The 25,310-nt window shown below is 34.1% G+C and overlaps 1 protein-coding gene across 1 annotated transcript; it reads right to left on the reverse strand.

The window, feature by feature from the left end:
- Window positions 1-870: 870 nt before the first annotated feature.
- On the reverse strand, window positions 871-7,493 carry LOC101716156 (olfactory receptor 7A17-like). Its single transcript, XM_013067789.2, has 2 exons — window positions 7,459-7,493; window positions 871-1,840 (listed from the first exon to the last, which is right to left on the reverse strand). The coding sequence occupies exon 2, from the start codon at window positions 1,822-1,824 to the stop codon at window positions 871-873; it is 954 nt and encodes a 317-aa protein (XP_012923243.1). The 5' UTR covers window positions 1,825-1,840; window positions 7,459-7,493.
- Between the last annotated feature and the right edge of the window lie 17,817 nt (window positions 7,494-25,310).

Here is a 25,310-nt window from a genome sequence, read left to right on the forward strand (position 1 = left end):
TATTAATATAAAAGCAGAAACCTGAAACTATATTAAAGAGTAAAACAAATAAAGAAACAAACAAACAAAATACAGAAAAAATAGCCCTGTACATGTCAATGGCCTCAGGCTTATCAGGGGAAAATGATGTTTCTTTACCTCTGTTAAATACTGAGCTAGACATGTGGACCCTGGGTCTATGAATTACCTGGAAGGAAAAGAGGTCATTTATTCCCAGCCTAGGAATAATATACTGGAAGTTTGCAGCAGAGCAGGAATATTTACTTTGGTTGGGAGAAAAATCTATTTCCTGCACTAGAATTTCTATACAATAAAAATGAATTATCTGTGATAAAACACATACATCTGCTATAATTTGCACTGTCAGGAAGAACAGTTAAATAAGTAAAGTAAAAATTTATGTATGAATGAATGATGTACACACTAGTGTAAAATTATGGTCTCAGAAGTTCTTCTGGTATACAATTATACAAATACCCTTAGCTGAAATGTGTGATATCTTCCATAGAAGTAAAACACATGCCTCTTTGTTTTAGTAACAACAAAATTAACTCAGTATGATCTACAGCAATTGAGAACAAATTGTTCTTAAAAATTCTGCGTTGTCCCCAGAGACAAATGGAAGTTTCTCATATTTCTAATCCAATGATTGAAAATAACACCAAGAACATGATAAAGGGAAACTTTTCAAATGTCAGAGAGAGCAGACAACTTGACAATGTGAGGTACATAAATATTATAGAGATATTAAAATCAAAGAAATGGAAACTCCAGGAGATAGAAGGAAAAGGGACAAATTCCTTATACATTCTGATCAAATATTGTAATTTTTTGCTCTGGGGATTGAATCCTGTGATCACCAGCAACTTTCTAGCAAAAAACAATGGGCTGTTTTATAATCTCTTTCTCAAAGAGTCTTTTCAGAGCACTCTTTATGTCTTTATTCCTTAGACTGTAGATGTAGGGGTTCAGCATAGGTGTGACCACACTATACATCACTGAAGCTGTTGCACTTGAGTGTGAGTTTTGAGTAACAGCAGAACTAAGGTACACACCTAAAACTGTACAATAAAATAAGGATACAACCGATAAATGAGACACACAGGTAGAAAATGTTTTATACCTACCCTGAGTTGATGAAATTGTATGAATGGAGGAGACAATCTTAGAATAAGAGTAAAGGATTCCTGCAAGGGCACCACCACCCAGAATTCCCGCTACACAATTCATCACAATGTCATTAAGAAAAGTGTCAGAACAGGCAAGGTGAACCAACTGATTAGGTTCACAGAAAAAATGAGGGATCTCCAAGTTAGTGCAGAAAGACAGCCATAGCACCATGAAGCTCTGTAACAAGGAATTCAGGGCAGTTGTAATATAAGACACGAGCACCAGCAATCCACAGAGCTGGTGCTTCATGATGACTATGTAGTGCAGGGGGTGACAGATAGCCATAAACCGGTCATAGGCCATCACAGCAAGGAGGAAGTTGTCTAATCCTACAAAAAATGCAAAAAAGTAAATCTGGATTATGCATCCTTCATAAGTTATGACCTTGGTTTGTGTCTGAATGTTCACCAGCATCTTGGGCACAGTGGTAGAAATGAAACAGATGTCCACAAAAGACAGGTTGGAGAGGAAGAAGTACATGGGTGTGTGCAGGTGGGTGTCAGAGATGGCTGCCAGGATGATGAGCAGGTTTCCACTCACAGCCATCAGGTACATGAACAGGAAAAGTCCAAAGATGAGGGGCTGCAGTTCTGGGTCCTCTGAAAATCCCAGAAGAAGAAATTCTGAAATTCGTGTAATGTTTTTTTGTTCCATGTGCTGTAGGTGTCTACTATGAAAAACAAAAAGAACACTACTAGTTTTATACCTAGTGATTCTTAGAACATCCCTTGTGCCATCTGTTATTAGGGATCTTCATCTCTCTGTCTTTTCCTTAATGCAATATATTGTGTAATCTGTAGTTTTAATTAAAAATGTTTCTTGCTCTTAAGGAATATAAACTGGTTATTAAATGAATACAGAATGCTGATAAAAGTCCTGGCAATCCAATCAGGTGGAAAAATCCAAGTTGATAAGTAAAGTATGAAGAAAGAAAAGTTAGAAAGCAATTTGAATGTTTTAGCACAAAAATGATGAATATTTCGGTTGATAGATATATTTGAGCATTACAGTATATCTATCTTATCTATATACATTTTTGTACTGGAGATCCAACTCAGGACCTTGTGCCTGTGATGCAGGCAGTGGAACCACTGAGCTAAATCCCTGGCCCTAAATCTATATTTCTATTATTGATCATGTATCTATCTAACATCTAAAAACATGATACCTCATAAATATGCACAATTTGTATGTATCATTTAAAAAAGTGTTGATTGTATATCATATATGCTAGTAATTGCTATGAGGATATATAGATAACCAAATAAATGTGAGGATAAAGGTGCTATCTTTATAGGTGGACAGGTAAGACTTATAAAGAAGATGACATTTGAACTGAGACATCGAATTAGCAGGTTTGGTGACCCATGTTATCTGTAGACATGTTTGAACAGAGGAATGAGCAGTGCAAAGGTCCCATGGAAGGAGCTTATTTCACATTAAAAGTTCAAAAGGAAGCCAGAATGTAGTAATCAGAATGAACAAGAAGGGATAATGAGGGATTCCTGACAGAGAAAACAGAGGAAGGAGGTGGCCTCCCTGATGCTGCTGAAATGTTAAGATTTTCAAGATGCAGCAGGTTATTTAGTCACATGATCTCTTTTCTTTTTGCTTTAAGCAACTTGAGATAAAATTCTTAGAGAAAGAATGTATACAATCAGCAGAGTCCAGATATATGTCACCCATGTGATCCAATCACCACAATCAATGTTATCTGTGCATCCTTCACCTCCTGGAATGTCCTGCTGTTATCATTTTGTTGTTATTTTTGGTAAGAACGTTTAATGTGAGTTCTACTCTCAAAGCAAATATTTCATCCAAATATTGTTACACTAGGAATGATGTTGTACAGCATATACCTCAGAATTTAATAAGTGTAAGTTATTAAAAAATATTTTAAAACCCACATTTTCCCACCCTCCACTTCTCTGATAGCACCATTCTATTCCATGCACATGTGAATTTGACCATTTTGGATATATGAAGGAAACCATGCATTACATTTACTTAGATGACATCTAGGAGACCAAAATCAATCCTTCCTTACTTCTTTTTTAGGTAGCCTTTGAGCTTCTGTATTATAAGAGTCAAAATTTTGACAGACAAGTGTTCTACAAAAGAGAATATTATAGGCCAATATCCTTAATGAAAATATAGGCAAATATCTACAAGAAAATGCTAACAAAATTAATTGAACAACAGGTAAAAATAATTATTCTCAATTGCAGTATATGAGTACAGAAGCCATGGTTTATTCTGTAGTAATCTCTATAAAATCTTGCACTTGCCTTGATAATCTACATTCTCTTTTCATATAATGGATCCCTGGAAACATTATAACATACAACCATTTATTTCATTTTTTGCCTTTGTTGTCAAAATCTTATATCAAATTAAACAGAGATCTTACCTTCTTTTGCTAATTCAAATGTTTGAACATAGGATAAAAAGTTACAAAACTGAAAAAGTTTAAAAATTAAGAGGTTATATGAGATGTGCTTTAAAAATACGGGGAATATTTAAATAAAAAAATTTTACATTGCCATTAATCTGACTCAAAACATGTTTCCTTACTTCAAAGACAAAGCTCATCATTTCTGACACTTTCTGATATATTTCTCTGAGACTTCTTCCACAAGTGTCTTTAGTTGCACCGCTGCCCACTGTGCTGTCCTGAACTGACTCAAAATGTTTACCTTTCATGGTCATTTTGTCTTTTGCAGGATCCAGAAGTCATATGCCAGATCTGGTGGAAAGGGGCATGAGAACCCACTGTAATGTTTTTAGGAGACTGCCTTTCTGTTACATGGCACTTGGCAGCTACATTCATCATATATTTTATCACTTTCAATAAAGGCGTTTGTGAAAAAGAACTTCTAGAACTGCTTCAAAAAGTGTCATGAAAGATAAACCATATCTAAAGTGAGAGAAGTATGTAGAGGGGAAACAGTTTGATGGATACTAACGGCAATGTGTCTTTTAAAGGAGAACTAGTGGCAATGTGTCTTTTATTGTAATTTTTAAATTTAAACGTGCATTGTATATTTTGATCACATCCAATAAAAAGAAAGACTAAGTAAATGAATTAATTCAAATTACTGCAATAAATAAAAACATAAAATAAATTATTAATTAAAAGTTCTAAAGTAACTATAGTTTAATCACATGACCATGTGTCCTAATTGAACATTTAATTAACCAAGAACGGGACATTAAATAATAAAAACATTTTCATTAGAAGTACAAGAAAGAGTAACTAAAGTTATAATTTCATCCTATATAACTGCATTTATGATACTGGTTAAAATGGCAACAATCATGAAATTAAATTGTAATTATTCAGAACATTCTAATAGCTCTCTATGAATTCTTACCCAGCATGTCAGCCAGAAGCACTGTGTGCATTACCTCATTTACACCTCACAGTAACCACAAGATGCTATCTATACAGTTATAGAGAAGGAAAATGTGCATAAATACAATGAAACTTCCATGTATAAAATGATGCTTACAAAACATTTAGACAATGTGTAATGAAATGCACATGTATATCTTTGATAATGTGGCAGATGAACTTTTTTATAAAAGTAGAACCAGTCACAAAAGGTAAAAGGCAGTAATAAGGAAAAAGAAATGAGAAATGAGATGGCAAAATATATATAGGCAATTGATTTTTAATAATACAGAGGAACTCTCTATTTTAAAATGCAATGAGAGAATGGATTTGCAGTATGGATGACATATATTGGATTATAGAAAATGTATAAATTTTCATATATATATATTCACACAGCAAACATAGTAAAAGAAGTTTGATTTGTTCTTTGAAAGAATTTGCACATTTTAAAATTGCAAATGGAAAGAAAAAGGGCTACAAACTGAAAAAACTACCACCACCATCAGTAATAGTAAAATAATTGTAATATAAAGCTCTTAATGTTTTTCCCTGAGGCAAATAAAACTTAATCTGTCCATGTAGAAATGCTGTGTGAGAGAAGATAACTGAATGGTTTGTCCCATGAATGGTTGCTGAAAAGTACTATTTAAAGCAATCTCTTCATCTGATCTTTGTGATAAACATGGAAACAGGCTCAAATATACTTCAGCTTCATAATTAAAGAAAAATATCTCACTTCAATGCATATCCCTCCATTCTTTTTTGGATATCCTAATGTTAAAACTCTTTAGATGTGTTCCATGTTTGTGGAAAATACTCTATAACACTATTTTGTTTGGTCTTATTCATTTTACTTTCTTTTCTCACCACATAATATTCAACAATGATGTATGCATGAATTCTAGTGTCTTTGATACATTTATTTGGTAACATATTAAATAAGATGCAAATTAATCAAGTAAGCAAATTTAGTGATCTCTAAGCTCTGGGCCAGGCATACTTAGTTTCCCTGGTAGCAAAAGGTGAATTCTACTAGCTTTCCTGTTTGCTAAGCCTTTTATGAAGGACTGACTGTGTCTTCAACTCACCTTGATAGGTTATTTGAGGCAGAGATTACTATTTAAAGTCTAAGTTCTTTCTTGAATAGTTGTTGATGAAGACTAAAGTTCTGACCAATACAAAACACCAGGAAAGAGGGAAGCATCAGTCACATAGCAAGACTTAGGTCTCCAAAAGTAGCTACCATGTCCTGTTCAGCCCAAGATTGTATCTTCTGAAGGACAGCATCAGGGAAATCTTCTTTAGCTCCCTATATCTACTCATTAGGTACATTTCCTTTTATTATTCCAACCCCTGAACCGTGAATTACCCCATGGGGCATTGCTCTGAGCAGAATGGAAAAATTTCCTGTATACTCTGTGTTCCTAAGGGACCAGGTTATCAGTAATTGGGTGAATGCAAGAGAATCTGTATTGTTACATCTCCTCAAGTGTTTTACTGTCCAGAGGACTACCCTCATTAGAACTTTTGCTCAATTCTAAATTGAAATTTCCTCCAAAGTCTGGAATACCTGAGATGGGTAAATTCTTTAAGACTACAAAATGCTGTCTTGTAAAGAGGACACCAGTCTTGATATTTTCAGAAAATTGCTCTTCTCTCCTCATCAAGAGATAGCACTGTGTTTATTTGTTGTAGAATCTTGGGACATTACTGCAAACTTCACCTTTATGACACTTTTTACAAAGCACTTAGGAGTTCATGCATGGAACACTACATAAAATTGTCATTTACTTAAATCATTTCTGAAATATTTAATAATTACAAGATATTTATTAACATTTGCGTGCACTGTGGACTGTTAGAATCTCATAAGGATTATCAGATTAAAATTTTACATATGTATATTAAAAATGGTAAATATTATTAAGGACTCATTTTACACTTGCAAAAATGAGACAGTAAAGTTAAATAATCTATCCAAAGTGATGGGCTGAATAAGGGTTGAACTTTGGAAATTCACCAGACTGTTTCTCATTGTCACACTCCAGGCTAATTGTCCTCCACCATGGATGATTATGACTTCAGAATATATTTGACAATGTCTAGAAATTTTGATTTTTACAAATGGTACGCTTGGGCCAGGGATGTGAGTCAGTGGTGCCATGCCTGCCTGGAAAGTGTGAGGTCCTGAGTTTGATCCCTGGTGCAAAAATTTGGCAGGTTTGTAGGGCACCATATAGTTCAAGCCAGGGATGCCAACCAACCTTCTTTGATGTACAACATGGTAGCTCAGCACATAGTGTTATGTAGCACAAATTTCAACAGTGGGGATATTGGGAAATACTTCTAGACAATAATTTCTACAACTTTACTGCAAACATAAAACATTACAAATCTTGTTCAAAAGCAGGTCATGACTGGTGGCTCTAGGTTGGCCTCTGAACTCACTCACAGTGGATGTTGATGTTGCCAGTGCGGGTCTGTGGAACACTCTGAGGTCAAGGCAGTGATGTTGGATGGTGCTGCAATGGATATAGAAGTATAGGTGTCTCTTTGAGATATTGCTTCCATTTCTCTTTGGTGTCCAATTAGTAGTAGGGTTAGTGGGTCCACTGGCTGTGCATGATTGTATACTAAGGTTGTGTTGTTGTGTTAGAGTAAATTGTATGTATTTTGATGCTATTCCCATTGAAAATGATTTTACTTACCTCATTTCTTATTTTTAGTGGTCAAGTGATGGATTTAGTAGGTTATATATAATATCTATCTATCCATCTATCTATTTTGTGAAAAAATTAAAAATAGAAAACAGTGAAAAAACATTCAATTCATCCTTTAAAAGAATAAAGAATAAAATGAAGAGATAAAACTGGTCCCTGTAGAAAGAAAACCCAAAATAGGAAAATAATACAACAAGGATAAGTCAATGTATATCAGTTATAATCATCAATGTAAATGGTCCCAACTCACCAATCAAAAGAAACACATTGACAAAATGGATCAAGAAACAAGATCCATCAATAATCTGCATATAAGAAACACATTTAACTAAAAAATTTCATACAATGAAAGTCAAAGGATGGAACATATTACTTCATGAGACAGGAAACCAGAAAAAAGCAGGAGTAGTTATTCTATTTGCAGGCAAAATGGATTTTAACGAAGACTGATTAAAAGAGACATAGAAGATTAGTACATACTTGTCAAGGAAATAATCCAAGAGGAAAAGATAACAAAGGTGTGTATATATATATGCACAAAATACATGCAAATACATGCACCTAACTATATAAAACATTAACAGATGTTAAAAAATCAACCATAACACAATTATAATGGAAGACCTCAAATACCTACCATCATAAATAGACAGATCAACTAGACAAAAAACATCAACAAAAAAATATAAAAGCTCAACTAAACCTTTGAACATATAGACTAGTAGATATCTACAGTGTTCCACTCCATGACAACAGAATACCCATTCTTCACTGCACATGGGGTTTTCTCCAAAACTGACCACAAACAAGCTCATAGAATATGCTTAAGAATATGCTGTCATTGAAATTAAAATGATCCCATGCATATTATCAGATCATAGTGTAATGAAATTGGAAATCAATAGCAAAAGAAACCAAAAAAAACACCTTTCATAAGCATATGGTTATTAAATATTACCCTCCAGAACAACCAAAGAATTACAGGTAAAGTTAAAAAGTGATTACACAGTTTCTACAACATTACATAATGGAATTTATGTGAAGCAGTGGAAGGAGTACTATGAAGGAAATTTATAGTGGTGAATTCCCACAGTAGAAAAAGAAGGAGCTTAGATAAATAGCCTATGTTGAACCTCAAGCTTTTAGAAAAGAAAACCAAGTCAAACTCGAAGTGGATATGAGGAACCATACTGTAAACATTACAGCAGTAATTAATGTAATTAAGACTATGAGAGCAATACAAAGAATCAATGAAACTAAGAGTTGGTTCTTTGAAAGAGTAAATAAAATAGACAAATACTTAGCCAAACTTTTCAACAAAATGGAAAAGTTTCAAATCCATACAATTAAGAATGAAAAGGGTGAAATCACAACAGATCCAGCAGAAACTCAGAAGATCATCAATACCTATTCTAAAAACATGCGTTTGTACTCTAATAAGATGGAAAATGCAAAAGAAATGGACATATTCATATATATATATCTCCAAAGATGAATCAATAAGGTAGAAACATTCTAAATAACTGAATATTAGTCAATTAAATTGAAGATGTAATTAAAAACCTACAGGTCCTGATGGTTTCACTACTGAATTCTCCAAGAAATTAAGAGATCTAATGCCACTACTCCTCAAACACTGCAATAAAATTGAAAGGGAAGCAATATACCCAAAGACACTCCTGGAAACAAGAATTACACTGATACCAAAACCAGAGAAGGATCCAACCAAGGAAGGAGAACTACAGGCCAATCTCCTAAATGAACATAGATGAAACAAATCCTTAATAAGATACTAGAAAATTCAATACAGCATATAATCAAAAATATGATACGTTATGACCAAGTAGGATTCCTCCCAGGGATACAAGGATGGTTCAGCATACACAAATCAATGAATCTAATAGACCATATCAACAGAGACAAAGACCAAAATCACATGATCATCTCAACAGATCCAAAAAAAAGTATTTGACTTAGTCCAAAACATAGTCATAATAAAACCCTACAAAAAATTGGAATAGATGGGCTTTATCTCAATCTGATAAAAGCTACTGATGACAAAAACAAAATCATACTAAGTTGTCAGAAACTGAAAACTTTCACCTTAAAATCAGGAACAAGATAAGGATGCCCACTATTACCACTCCTTTTCAATATAGTTCTGGATGCATTAGCCAGAGCAATAAGCCAACAGAAAGAAAGAAATATAATGAAGATAGGAAAGGAAGAATTTAAATTATCATTATTTGTGGATGATGTGATACTCTATATAGAGGATCCCAAAACTCCACCAAAGACTCCTACATTTAAAAGCCAAATTAAGTAGCATAGCAGGATACAAAGTCAACACTCAAAATTTAATAGCATTCCTATACAAATAACATACTACTCACTGAGAGAAAAATTAAATAAACAAGATCTTTCACAATACCATCAAGAAAAATGAAATACTTAGGAATCAACTTAAAGAAGATAGTAAAAGACAATGTAAAGACGTTGAAAACTACAGTACTCTGAAAAAGGAGGTCAAGGAAAATATCAGAAAGATATGCAATTCCAATCAAAATATCAACAGAATATTTCATAGAACTAGAGAAAACAATTTTAAAATTAATTTGGAAATAGAAGGGATGTGGAATAACAAAAGCAATCTTAGGCAAGAAAAGTAAGGTCAGAGGCATCAAAGTCCACAACTAGAAATTATACTACAAAGGTACCATGATAAAAACAGAATGGTACTGGTAAAAGAATAGACCTGAAGTTCACTGGAAAAGAATAGAGAATGAAGGAATAATTCCAAGCACACTTTGGTAACTGATCTTTGACAAAGGGACCAAACAGCTTCACTGGAAGAATGATATCCTCTTTCATAAATGGTTCTGGGAAAATTGGCTTTCCACATGCCAAAGACTAAATCCAGACCCATATTTTTCACCATGCATTAACCTAAAATCAAAATGAATCAAAGATCTAAATATTAAAACAGAAGCACTTAATTTCCTGCAAGAGACAATGGTTAAAACTCTTGAAGAGGTAGTTCTAGGCAAAGACTTCATGAATAAACCCCAATCACACAGGAAATATTATTTTAAAAACAACAAGTGGGATCTCATCATATTAAAAAACTTTTGCATTGCAAAGAAAACCACCAGAGTGAAAAGACAACACACAGAATGAGCGGATTTGTTACCAGCTATTTCCCAATAAATGGACTAATATCTGTAATATATAAAGAACTCAAAAAATCAAACCTGTCAAGTTTAAAGACCCAATTCAAAAATGTCATTTGAGATGAATGCACACTCCTCAGATGAAGAAGTACAAATGGAAAATAAATATATGAAATAATACTAAAATTTACTTGTCTTTCAAGAAATGTAAATTAAAACCACACTGAGATTCTATCTCACTCTGGAAAGAATGGCTGTTTTATTAAAGTTTTCATTCAAAAATACATTAGTTTTTTCTTTCATTTTGACCAACAAAAAAAATGTCTGACAGCTTCATTTTTTAATTTGGAAAGTAACACATGACTTTTTGTGCTGAAACAAAATCTACTTGGCTTATTTATTGGTCCCATACCTCATATAATAATGTTTCTGCTATTCTTTACAAAGAGAAAGACCCTATACTAGTAGTAACTGTATTTATTATCCCTTTCATAAATTTTAGCCCTGTTTTACATCTCTTTGTTAATTTGAGGAATACATGTATATTTTATTTTTTAAGCCACATGTGAAGTTTTTCTGTAGGCCTTGTGAAATTTCATCTTGTCATGGTGCAAACACCATCACAAAATGTAATCGTGCCTCATTTTTTGAGAGTAAAATAAAAAGAACTTGGGCTACCTAAGAACAAAGCTGCATAGACATAGGCAGTGTCTCAAGATTGTATGACTACATTCTCTGCCTTTTATATTGGCCAAGGTGGCTTTCCACTTGACACAACAGAAAACAGCCTATAAAGCTTGAAAATAAAGTGTCCTGAAACTAGACCTCAGAGCATTTTGCTAAGCTTTTCAACAATCATCTGTAAAGAATTTTAAGAAAAGTACTAACTTGGAGGCAGAAGCAGAAGGATCATAACTTCAAGACCAGCCTCGGGAACTTAGTGAGACACTGACTGAAATATAACAATAGAATAGGAAGCGAAGAGATGAGAAGGCCTAGGGTTTAATCCCAGTACTGCAGAAGAAAGGGCTCAGGAGATTGCTCAGTCCCAAGGTCTTGTGTTGCATTATTTCTACTGAAAAATGAAAAAAGAAAAGTACTAATTGCCATCAACCATATCAAAACAGTTCCAAGGAAAGTCTCTCTGCTTTCTTAAACCTTCAAATTACAACATATTATAGTCACAGCTTTTGTTACCCAAAGTCAAGGGTTTGGGGCTGGTGAAAATACTGTAGACTGCATTTTAGTTAATATTTTTTCTTGCAAAGCAAGTTCTCAAACCAAGTTTTCTCTCAAAGCAAACACTGACATTTTCAGTGTTGAGAAGGACAAAAACTCTTAACCATCATTCTTTGTATTACCAAGGTAATACAAGGTGTATATATATATACATATACATATATATATTCCAGATAATGCCTTGGCAAAGTTCTTCTTATCCTGCATAAGGAGCAGAGCTTGGCCTGTCCTGGGTGTACAGACAAGGCTCAACTGCCCCAGCAAGCTAGATAAAGATTCCAGTTCCTCTTTTTGGAACCCATCCTTTTTCCAAATGGCATATCTGTTACAATATTATCCACACAGCCAGGTCTCAGGGGCAGATTGCAGCTATCTCACTGAACAGCATTGATGGGCAAGCACCAGGAGGTTTTTACCTTCTTTAACTTGGCTCTTGATCAATAAAGATGAGATGTTATTAGCTGATCTTTTTACAGAAGAATGACTATTTTCAAGAAATCAACCGGTAACAAATGCAGGTGTGGTCATGGGAAAAAATAAAGCCTGTTCCACTGTTTGTGAGAGTGTAAAATGGTACAATGACTATAGAAATCAGAATGGAAAGTGTCAAAAAACTAAAGCTAGAAGCTCCATTTGACCTAGCTCTTGTCTTTCTAGGTATCTTCCCCAATAGAATTAAAGGCCACATACCACAGCAGCATATGCACACCCATGTTTATACGAGCACAATTTATAATGGGTAAATCTTGGAAACAGTCCAGATGCCCATCAATGGATGAATGGATAAATAAAATGTTGTTTTTATGTATGATGAAGTACTACTCTGCCAAAAAGAAGGACAAACCTGAGACACTTTTAGGTAAATAGATGCACCTTGAGATCCTATTTTAAGGGAAATAAATTTGACACACGTGTTTAAATATAACATTCATTCTCTTATGTGAGAAACTAAAAGGGAAAATAGGAGCCAAAATTGGTGATAGATATTGGAAAGTAGGAAGAAAATGTTCAAATGAGGGGGAAGCTGGAAGCAAAGGAAGGAAAGCGGGGGAAAAGAATAGAAGGAAAGAAATGGAAAGAAATCCCTGAAGGAGATTCTGGGACCCAGGTCTGTCCTCTCTATCTCCTTTGCTTTGTGGTTGGTGATGCAAACAAATTTTAGGGATAGTATCCCTCTGTGTAAATACAGAACATGCTCCACCTATGATAGAATGGCCTTTCCTGAGACTCAAAGCCATGAAGCCACTCGATCTTGGACTGGACTCTCCAGAAACACAAGCCAATCTCAACCTTCATTCTTTATAAATAAATTATAAAGAATGAAGGTTGAGATTGGCAATTACACCAGGTAGTTAGCTGTAGTAATGTGAAGTTGACTAGTGGATCTGTTTGTTAAATGTGCTGTGGAAGAACAGGTGACCACTTGTCAAATGAGAATGGCACATATCAAGTGATGGTAAAAGGTATTATACATGTTTAAAAATAATCCAACCACTGAATGCAAAAGACCACAATACAGAATGACAAGGACATGAAAACTAACAATGCAAAATTGTTTCTAAATTTTAAAAACTCTTTGCATATTTCACTTGTGCAAATTAATGGTATTCACTGTGGTATTTCTATTCATCCATACATCATACACTAATCATGTCCATTCACCTTTGTACCCATGATCACATTCCTCCTTTACCCTGCACCCTTCTCAGTCCATCAAGGTCCCTTTAAATTTCTTTCTGTACCTCTCCCTCTTGCTCCTCTCCATCTCTACTTACCACTATTCAATCTACACTTCTACAAGGTTGACTTATTTCCTTCAGTTAATGACAATATTTGGTATTTATGTTTCTGTACAAGCCTTGTTTCACTCAAAACAGTGTTCTCCAGGTGCATCCAAGTTAATGCAAATAACAAGAGTTAGTCTTTTTATGTCTGCACAATATCTCTTATGTAAATACACCACTTTTTCTTTATACATTCATCTGCTGGACCACATTTGGGTTAAATCTTTGTTTTTGCTACTGTAAATAATGCTGCAAGAAATATGGATCTCACTTTCACTAACTATCAGAGAAATGCAAATGAAAAGCACAACAAAATATCATCTTGCTTCAGTTTTAATGGAAATCATAAAAATAACATATATAGAAAATCTGTTAAGGATGTGGAGAAAAGGAAATTTTGATACTCTGCTGGTGAGCATGTAAATTACTATAGCAAATATACTGTGATTACTCAAAAAAGTAAGAATAGAAGTAATATACAACCCAGAACATTCACTTCTGGATACATACTAAAGGGGATGACATCTCCATACCAAAATATATTTGCACCTCTATGTTTATTGCAATGCTTCCTAAAATTAAAAAATGAGGTAGGAATATCACGTATCTGATAGATTTGATGACACAAGGTTGAGAAAGTTTCAAAAACTTCCTCATACAATAACTTATACATCTACATGCACAGGAGAATTAAGTTCAAACAGCAAAATTATTGAAAAACACCATTTTTTATATGAAAAAAATGCAATAATATGGGAATAAAAGCACTCTGACCCCAGTGGAAGAAATCAAAGCATTGAACAGAGAATTTGGAAAAGTAAATGATTAAAAACCCCAAATATATTAAGCTTCAGAAGTACTAAAATAATTCCAAGTCAACCTTTTTTAATACATCCTTTTCACCTAACAGTTAATTTAAAAATTGACTTTAATATTTAGTGTGAGAAAATATAATATTAAATACATGTGTCATAAACTATTCTAAGGCAATATCTCAAAGCATTTTCTTTGTCAAAAACTTAACATTCTGAAAACCTAGCTAAATAAACTCTGTATTAAAAATAAACAAATATACACCCTTCCATCTTTCCACATACCCACACACTTACCTTATTTTCAAAATCAAGTGAATTTCAAACTTTCTTGGATTTACTTCTTTTCCTGGAATCCCTTGACATCTCCCTATCCCTTTCATGACTGAGTGTCCACTACATAGATACCACTGTCAGCAATGACCTTGCACTTTTTAGTCCACTACTCACTTTCTGCATCATAAAAAATACTTACATACCCACTTTTTCTATAAGATAATTCTTACCAGCTGACCTATAGAAAGGGCCTACCTTCCTGGGAACCAATGAATGGAAAGGTACCTAAATAGAATGTTCAGCCACAAAGAAAATCATGTCACTTGAATGAAAATGCAAATACAAACCATTGTGTTAAGCAAAATAAACAACACTAAAAAGGTAAATATTGTATGTTTGTGTTGAGAGAGGGGCATACAGACTTCATAGATAAACCCTCACTAGTGTCAGAGTTGCTTTTCCTCCTCTTCATCCACCAAGTGCTCTTGCAGCCCCTTGTAAGGGAAAGTACTTCTATAGGAAAATTAGCATGTAAATTCTTGACAGGACCACTGTTCCACCAATTGTACAGATATCAATGCAAGGCAGTACTACAGATGAAACTCTGGGGCCTGGAATTTACCTCAGTGGTGCCGCCAGCTGCCTCACAAATGAAAGGCCCAGAGTTTGATCTCCAATACCAAAAAAAAAAAAAAAAATGATGAAACATCAAAGAGTCATAACACCTTCAAGAGAATATAATAATTCCTCAGTGCCTGACTCCAAAGAAAAGAAGACTTATGATCTGTGTGAAAAAGAAATAAAAACTAATTGTTTTAAGGAAGATCAGTAAGTTTCCAGGAAAATACAGCAACACTTAGACATAATCAGGAATGAATAAACAAAATGAGAAACTCAATGAAGAGATTGAAATAATTTTTAAAATGAGAAATGCTAAAACTCAATGATATAATGAATATAAGGAAAAATCAATGTTCTTCTGTTAACAATAGTATTTGTGAAGTAAAAGAAAGTCTGAACTCAAAGACAGGTTATTTGTAAACAAACATGCAGTCAGGAGAAAAAAGAGTAATGAACAAAACTTATGGAATTAATGGAACATTATAAAATGGAATGTCAAGGTACTTTTGATTTACATATCTCTTATAGGTATCATCAAGAATAGAACAAACAACAAATGCTGGTATCAATGTGGGAGGAGAAAGGAACATTTTTATACTGTTGGAGGCAATATGAATTAGTACAGTCAGTATGGAAATCAGTGTGGATGTTCCTCAAAACACGAAAATAGGGCTATCCTTTGCTCACACTGTAAAATCCTCAGCCAAAAGAAGTAGTCACAATACTATACAGATATCTGCAAAATCATATTTTTTGTAGCACAATTCATTTACAATTCTGAAGCTTGCACTGAGCCTAAATACTCATCAAACGACAAATGGGAAAGAAAATGTGATAGAAATAGATAGATGATAGAAGATACAGATGGCAGGTAGATAGAAAAAAAGAATAGGGCATTATACAATCCTAAGCAACAATGAAATCATGTATTTTCTGGAAAATACGTGGAATAAGAGACCACTGTATAAAACAAAATGAGTCAGATTCATAGAAAAAGCCATCGTAAGGTTTATCTCCTAGATGGAATCCATTAAAAAAGAACTTGAAGGTAGAGGGCAGACTATTAGAGAAAAGAAAGAAAATAATGGGATGGGAAGGCAGGGGTAATAGGAGATGAAAATGAATAAAATAAGTTTAACTCATGTACAAATGTGTCAAAATAAAACCCATTAATTTGTATAAATAAGAGGCACTAATATTAATTAATTAAAATTAAGTTGCTGATAGTTGTAAGAAAGTCAGAAAACAAATGTGGTATATATACATAATGGAGTACTTCTCATTCAGAGCCACTTGTCAGAAAATGCATGTACCTTAAGAAGATGGCATTAAAAGAAATAAACCAGACACACAAGCCTAAATATCACATGGTTTCTCTTATATAAGAATCTCAAAATATAAATGACTTAAAGACTAAAATAAAAGATTATTGAAAACAGGGACATAGATTCTTTCTAAACTGGAAGAGGATCTAGAGTTGGAGGAGGTGAAAGGGAGTGGAGGGGAAGGAAGAATAAAAGGAATTAAGATGTGTTATGCACCAACTCCTCACAATGAATGCAATCATTATTGTGGCAAACGTGTACTAATACTTTAACAAAGGAAGATTATAATCAGAGTAATGAAAACACCAGTAAGTAAACAGACTAAGTTCCCATTCACAATTGGATCGAAGAATCACAATTTCCAAAACTGAGGTTTAGAATGCAGCCAGCATGGGCACTTCTTCAGCCACATACAAAGAGGCCTTCTAAAGTCCCCCCTCTGCTGCGAGTCTCTTCAGAGCTCTCTTTATATCTTTATTCCTCAACCTGTAGATGAAGTTGTTCAGCATAAGGGTAACTACAGTGTACAACACCGAGTCTATTGCATTTGCATATGAGCTATGGATTGTGGCAGAACAAATGTACACACTTAGGCCAGTGCCATAAAATACGGAGACAACTGAGAGGTGAGGGACACAGATAGACAATGCTTTATTCTCCCCTGAGCAGATGAGAAACTATCTTAAAGTAAGAATAAATGATACCAGCAAGTGAACCAGTACCCAATAACACAGGTAAAAAAATGCATCACAAGGTCCTTAAGAAAGTTTTCAGAATAGGCAAGTTGGACTATCTGATTAAATTCACAGAAAAATCATGGATTTGCTAATCTATACAAAGAATAGCTTCAATGCCAGTAAGTTTTGTAACAAGGCATGCAGGACACTCATGATCCAGAACACCAGAATGAGAGCTACTCAGAGCCTGTGGTTCATGATGACCATGAAATGCAGGGGATGACATGTGGCCACATAGTGGTCATAGGACATCACAGCCAAGAACAAGCCTTCCAGATCTACAAAGAGCAAGAAGGAGTACATTTGAGTGATGAAAACTGCATAGGTAATGAACTTGGTCTGTTTATGTATATCCACCAGTATCTTGGGCATGGTGGAAGACACAAAATATGTATCTTCAAAGAACAGGTTGGAAAGGAAGGAGTGCATTTGCATGTGCAGATGACAGTCAGTGCTGATGGTCAGGATAATGAGTAGGTTCCCAAGCATAGTAACAAGTTACATGGAGATAAAAAGCCATATATGTGGGGCTGCAAATCAATGTCACCTGAAAAATCCTAGAAGCAGAAATTATTGTGTTGTTTCCTAGCTCTATATGGTGGATGCAACTACAAGGAAAAAGAAAAAAAAACAGGAGTGCTATTCACACAAATTGATGTTACCCATATAGTTGAAATGTCCCAATTTATATTTTCCAGTCTAGAAATTAGTTTGTACATTTTCTTTGAGGATCTGTTCCCTTTAGAACATCCCTAGTGTCATTCCTAATTGGACATGTGTGTCCCACTGATGTTTTATTCCCAGGAAGTCATGTAATGTACAGATTTATTGATAAACAGTTTCTTACATTTGAGGAATATACAGTGAGTGTTAACTATATTTCAAGTCCTGAATCTAGGTAATGATTAGCCCTGCTATAAAACAAAAGGTTTTACATTCCCAAGATGGGCATAGAGTATATGTAAATAAGGAAATCACATATCTATTTCCTTTTTGTGGTAAAGATATCACATACATTTTCATGTCCAAATACTCACCAGATGATATACATTAAGTGAATATGAATTATATCTCAATAAAGGCATTTAAAAATAATTATATAATATGCCATATAGTGAAGTAGCCATTGAGAAAATGAAACTAAGTGTATAGAAAGTTCTTTTTTTGTATTGCTTAGGGTGCCTTGTGTGGAACCCGGGACATCATGAACGCAATGCAGGTCCTCTATCATTGATCCTTACACCCAACCCTGAGGATATCACTGCATGGATGTCTAGGTCAGATGAACAGAGAAGGTGCCATTTGAACAGAAACTTCAAGAATACACAGCAGGAGCCAGGAGGTTCTCTGCAGAAATTTCAGATGGCATTGAGAGAAGCCAGTACAAAAGCCCTGAGGCAAGTACTTGTTCAAGATGTTCAAGGCCTTTAGAAAGCCTGCATGTGGAGGTCAATGACAAATGAAAGGAGAGAGGGAGAGGGAAAGAGATGGTGTCAGAGGATGCTTAGTAATGAGGTGGTGATGCAAGACTCAGGGAGAACCTCATCTACACTATGTACTTAATGCACGTTATTTTCATTATAAAAGCACCCTGTGAATTCAAATGAAAACTCTCCTTTCAACCATGTAACTATATCAACAAAGATAAATCCATGGCAAACACAGAAACACACAGAAAATAGATTATCACGTTCTGAGAACTTTTGTCCTGTAGAAGATGCTCAGGGACTATTTTTTAGGACAACCAACAGTGAGGCCTCAATATATGTGGTGGTATCTACCCACTGGGTGGTGGTAGCATAGCCCCAGTTGGGATTTCTAATATTCTGTAAATAATTCCAAGGGTCCAGTAGAGATATATTCTCTGTGGATGAGACCACCTGAATACAGCAGGGGCCTGGAAACATTTTAAAACAGCTCCCATTAAAACCATACCTAGATATCTGATTTGTAACTTTGGGTTGATCACTTATCTCCTAGATTCTCATTTCTCCACACAGAAAATGAGGAATAAGAATCTTGACCACATAGAATGGACTTTTCTGTTTCATTTGTTTTAAATGACAGTGTTTCTAAGACGTGTGGGAGGCTAGATCATGTCCAGTTAACAGTTCATGCAAGAGTAATGAACGCTGGATTCCCCTGACTTTCAACTTTGTCTCCTGTGAACAGAGAATCTGCAGGGGAAACCTATCATTCTTGAGCAGAATAATGTCCCATGAGTAATGATGTGTCCAGGGATTGGAGTACCAAGAGAGAGATGTGAGTAATGAGAAGGCTTAAGGAGTTGTGTGTATTCTTTATGATCCTGTCCCTCAGAATGAGCAGACTTGAACTGGACAGGACATGGTTGTGTCCTTCGGAACCCTAACCCTGACTCAGGGATCAGTGCTGGACTGTTTCTAGCTCTCTTTTCTGGGAACATAGTTTTCCTCTCCATCTTTAACTATTCAAGGAGTTAGGAGTTTCATACAGAGAATTTCCACTTATAGATCTCATCCAGGTTAGTTTGAGGAGTCCAACAGTTGCTACAAGAGGCATTCAGAGATTGGAAGCCACCAATGTCTAGATGCCTGAAATCCCCTGAGAACCAACCCACCTCAGCCCTAAGCTGAGAGATTTCAGGTTGCAGGAGATTGTTGGAGATTGCTGGTTTAATGAATGCATTCATATTTATATTAATGGTTTTAGATAGTGAACTGTCAAATTAACTCAGTGTTGTAGGGTCATTGCTGACCATGACATGAATGTAATGGAAGCACAGTTAGAAGAGGGAATGAGAGGCTGATGTTATGTCTGTAAAACTAAAACATATTTCTAAGGATCTTTTCAATTATGGGAAGCAGAGAAATCAGACATCAGCTATGGATGGATATAGAGTTAAGTGAAAGCATCTCATTTCTTAGTATTACAGGGCACATTTGACTATGCTGCTCCATTGAAGAACAGTGTATTTCTTCCAAATGCAGCCTGGTAAGAATAGTTTATATTTTAAGCCAGTTACATTATGTACTATCATGCTCTCCATTCACATTTAAAATTTTATTTAGCATGTAAAATATGATATATTAATGAGTCTCTTACAATTATTTCTTTGTCATGAGACTAAGTATGAGTTTGTTGGATGTTTACTTTCCCTATTGCAAGCTTCCTGTGAGAATTTTTTCTTTTTTATTATTAGTATATAATTATAATACATGATTATTGCATTCACCTTGATAAGTTGGTACATACAAATATTTCTCCATATTATTGTCTTTTATTACATTCATTAAAATTTAGGAATTGAACTTTTCCACCAACTTTGTTGCTTTCAATTTTGTGTGTTTATTTGAATTATTAGAGAGAAATGGTCAAAGCATACAAATCTTATAGCTGGTGGTTCTATCCTACTTCCTCTCGATTTTAAATGTAGAAAATTCATTTACATTATTTCAGTAAATAATATACATTTACAGAAATACACATATTTCTAACTCGTGTTCAAATCTGTTTTTCCTTATTGTGCCTTTTGAAAAGTCACATCAAGTCAGCCATCAGTGCTTGCCTTTCCATATCATTTGAATAAAAAATCAGCTTTTTCATCTTAAGGATATTTTAATCCCTATGACCTTATATAACATATGAACCTTTATATAACATAACTTTTGATATTACTTGTACTAGCATTTTAAATGATATTTTGTTGTTTTATTTCTAAGAGTTTGGCAATTTAACTTGGAACCAATGTCTCATGTTAGTGCTGTCAAATAGTTACCTGTTTGTACTTACTTTTTAAAGTACATCGTAGTTTTTACTTTATTTCATACAGTTGTTTTGAATGGATGAACTTAATTACATTCTCACTGCCATTCTTTGTCACTTAAATTCTAACATTCTCTCAAACGTTCTCATTCTGTATTACACACACATTCACATCCGTGCATTTTTTATTCAGAGGCCTGATACATTGTGAATTATTTTTATTCACAGCACAGTCTTCTTTTCCAGCTTGTGTCCTCCTGAGTTCCCTGCTCAATAGTACCTTCAGGAATTCTCTTATCAATAATGGCTATGTTAATGGCTTCACTGACTGTATTATACTTAACATTTACATTTTTGGTAGTATTTCACATGTTATGCTCATTTTTTACAACTATAAGAATTTCAAGTGAATTTTATATTGTTATGTGTCAATTTTTCAGAGGGAATTTTTGCCTAGAAAATGTTTTAGTTTCATTTAGTTAAGCATTTTTCTTTTTACATATTTGTTATCTTAAAATAACCCATGAAGATTTTAACCATAGTTTTCTTGACATATATCACAATCATGTTTACTTTCACACTGAGCTATTTAAATCTTCTGACTTTTCATAATATATCCAAGCTAAAGTACCAATTTTTTTTCCTTCACATAAATAGCCATTAATGCCACCTTGTAATTATTCAAAATTTTCTAAGGAAGTGAAGCATAAATTATTGTACTCATAATAATTGCCCATATATATAGAACAAAATTCCTAATTTGACCAAGTGTTTTTATGTCCCAGAAACTTCTACAAGCACTGTGTAAGATATAGTTTTATGCCAAGATATGTACCAATATAATTATAAATTTATATTTATATTCTAAAATTATTGCTCTTTCATATCTAATTTCTGTAAATTTTCAAAGTGTTATTCAAATTCCTTTAAGGTAACTGTTTTATAACCATGTATTTAATGTGGAAAACTTCCCCCACAATTGTTTTATTTCAAAGCTTCTCATTTTCTTTAGTTTTTTTTCCTAAATAAATAATACACATATAATCACACACCATTGTGAAAAGAAAGATGAGCAGGAGAATTACCTGTTCAATTGCTCTTCACATTATTATAGCTAAGAAAGAGAACAAATAAATAAATGTTTGTTTGATATCATGTACTAGGTGTATATCACAGGGAGAGGTTTATTCAACAAAAAATTTCATGGCTGTGCACAATTTTATAAATATGGCAATGAGAAACCACTGCAGGCTGTCTGACTACCAAAACAAGCTCTCGTGTGTACTGATTGACTTTCTCAATATAAGATCCAGGAGAAAGAAAAGAGTAGCATTGTGGTTATTAGAGGCTGGAAAGAGTGTGAGGGAAGAGGTAATGGAGAAATGATTGCGAATGAGTAAAGGGGACACTTGATAGGAGGAATTATTTCAGTGCTCTACAATGTAGTAGGGTTATTATGGCTGCTAGCTTCTAATACTATATTTCACAATACCCAGTACAGAAGCTTTTGAATGTTCCCAAATGAAGAAGTAATAAATGTTGAAAGTGAGAGAAATGTCAATTACCCTGATCTGATTAACACACATTTAAGAGAATTTAAATATGATACTGTACTTCAAAAATACATAAAATTATTGTGTCAATTAAAAATTGAGGGAATATTTTTAAAAAGATTTAATTTGAAAGCCCAAGAATTACAAAGGAAGAACTTCACAGGAAAAATAAGAAAGACTTTCTTCTCCATTACTAAATTATACAAAGACCAATTGAATGTACCCCAGCCACAGAAAAGATAATTTTTCTGGTGTCTCATGAAAAAAGACCAAAGAGTATTTTGTTTTTCATTAAAATCATTTGTGAATTGTTGGATATTTTTTTCTAAATTTGCTCTTTATTTTCTGCTGTGGTGTTCCGATTTTGTGTTTCCTTATGCCAAAACATTGTTTTGTCTTTTGGACAAATTTATTTAAAAAAATATTTTTGCTGGAATTGGAATTCTACCAGAAAGATGAAAGCCTGCTTTTCCTTATTCTCCCTCATGGACCACCTATGCTTATTAGGACTTTCCCTCACTTAGTTCCACATAACCACATCCCTTTTGTTGAGAAATGCTTGTTTCTGTAAACACAGGACATATACTGAAGGTAACAAAATGGAGTTCCGTAGTTATACATGATGAGAGATGAACTGGAATTTATAGTCACTATTCTTAGGAAAAAATTAATTTGATAGTGATAATTTTCCTGGTATTAATTTATTTCTAATAATGTGGTTGGGGGTAAGCTGAGCATAACAAATATATATCGTGCTTTCTGTGTGTACGTGTGTGTATAAGGGTTTCTGTGCTTTTAGTGATGAGTAATTTCAGAAAAAGGCTTTCTGCACACAATATGCACAAAAATACAACATGTGATGTTTTGACATATGCTTTCTTGCTTTTTATGATGGAGCAAAAGTGATTCCAAGGAAATTGTACTCTCATTTTTTTCCTCCACTCTCATTAGTAATATGTTACCATACTCTTCCACAATGCTTGGTACCGGAAGCAAGTCAGTTCCCAGATGACCACATTATCACAAGGGAAAACAGCCTGAGACTATAGCATACTCTGTTACCAAGCAAGTATTTTCAGTAAGTTATATGCATTCAATGCTTTTTGGATTTATGTAGCTCAACTTCCAATGGTTTTAACAGCATATAATCCTATCATAAGTCAAAGAGCTTTTGAACTCTAAATGTGATTCATAAAACAGAGGACAGAACACAAACAACAGTTGTAAATAAAAAGGAAACCATTTCAAATGGAAAGAACCTTTGCAACCAACTGAATAAGGAGCAAATGAAAAACAAAATTTGGACAGAGGAAGAATTTTTGTCCTGCTATTTCAGGGCAACAAGCCCACACTCTCTTCAGTATTTTTTATTTATTTCAGTACATTTTTTATTTATCCTTATACTGGTGCCTAACCATGAGGTGCTGTATGATAATTTGATATATGCATATAGAGTAGTGACCTGTAGTTAATATTTCTAGCTCTTCAAACATTTATTTCTCATAGATGTGACACTTCAGAGTGTTCTCCATATTTTGAAGTATGTTATAGATTGCTGTAGACTGTATTTATCCTACTCTCCTCTACAACAACAGAACAAATTCCACGGATCTGATTGTGTCCCGGTGACTGTTATCTAATCTTTCACTGATTCTCCTCTTCCTTTTCCCTCCCTGACTCAGGAGAACATTATTTCATTTTTTGTTCTATGTGATCAATTTTTCTAGCTTCCACATATGAGGACCTGCAGTATTTGTTGTTCTGCATGTGGCTCATTTCACTTAAAGTAATGTCTTTCAGTTCCATCCCTGCTGCTGCGAGTGAGATTTCAGTAATATAAGTGAACAATATTTTAATATGCACATATGCTACATTTTAATTGTTTATTTTTCCATTGATAGGCACCTAGTTGATTTCGTAACTTGCTTACATTGAACGATGCCATGATACATATAGGTGGTATCCCTTTATAGTATGTATTTCATTTCATGTGGATATACACACGAATTACTTCAATGCTTTCTAACATCACCTCTTCTCTCTCTTCCTCTTTTAGAATTAAATTAAATTATTCTTGAATCTGAACTCATTTAATTTCTACAAGATACTAATGAGCCAAACACAGGTATCATCATATTTTATAGCTCAAAAACTGAGACTCTGTTTGTCTAACTAAAATTGTATGAAATAATAAATATAAGTGGTACCACTGATATTTTTTTAACTTGGTTGCTTGCTCTAAGCTCTGTGATCTCATAATCTATACAAAGAGTGTCTCTTTTAAACATATTATTATATCTTGTTATACACACTACAAAAGAAAATTATGGTATGGATGTGGTTGCAATGTGATATGTTTGAAACCTTTAGTTTTAATAGCCATAATAATTTTGCATGTTTTTGTGGTAAAATGTAATGTGGTAATTAGAATATTTATTTCCTGAAACATTTAATTCTTTCTGTGTGTGAACATTCAATATCATCTCTATTTTGAAACATACAGAAATGTATTTTTAATTAGAATAAAATGTACTATTGAGTGCTAGACATTAATTCTTCTCAGTGTGTCTGTGTACTCACTATTTGACAATATTTATCCTCCATTCCTCTCTATACTTCACAGCCTCTGTCTATGACTGTTCTACTCTTGACTTTTAGCAGACCAGTATGTTCAGCCTCCACATTTGAGTCACACCACAAGCTCTTTCTCTTTTATACAGTAACACTCCTCCTCCATGGGCTTGAAAACCTGAATGATGCAT

This window comes from Heterocephalus glaber, unplaced genomic scaffold (genome assembly GCF_053883595.1).
Source record: "Heterocephalus glaber isolate CG9 unplaced genomic scaffold, H.glaber_assembly_v1.0 deba00001533, whole genome shotgun sequence".
Lineage (NCBI taxonomy): Eukaryota > Metazoa > Chordata > Mammalia > Rodentia > Bathyergidae > Heterocephalus > Heterocephalus glaber.

Bases quoted from the DNA above. Each gene is read 5' to 3' on its own strand.
- LOC101716156 (XM_013067789.2), bottom strand. From the start codon at position 1,824: ATGGAACAAAAAAACATTACACGAATTTCAGAATTTCTTCTTCTGGGA.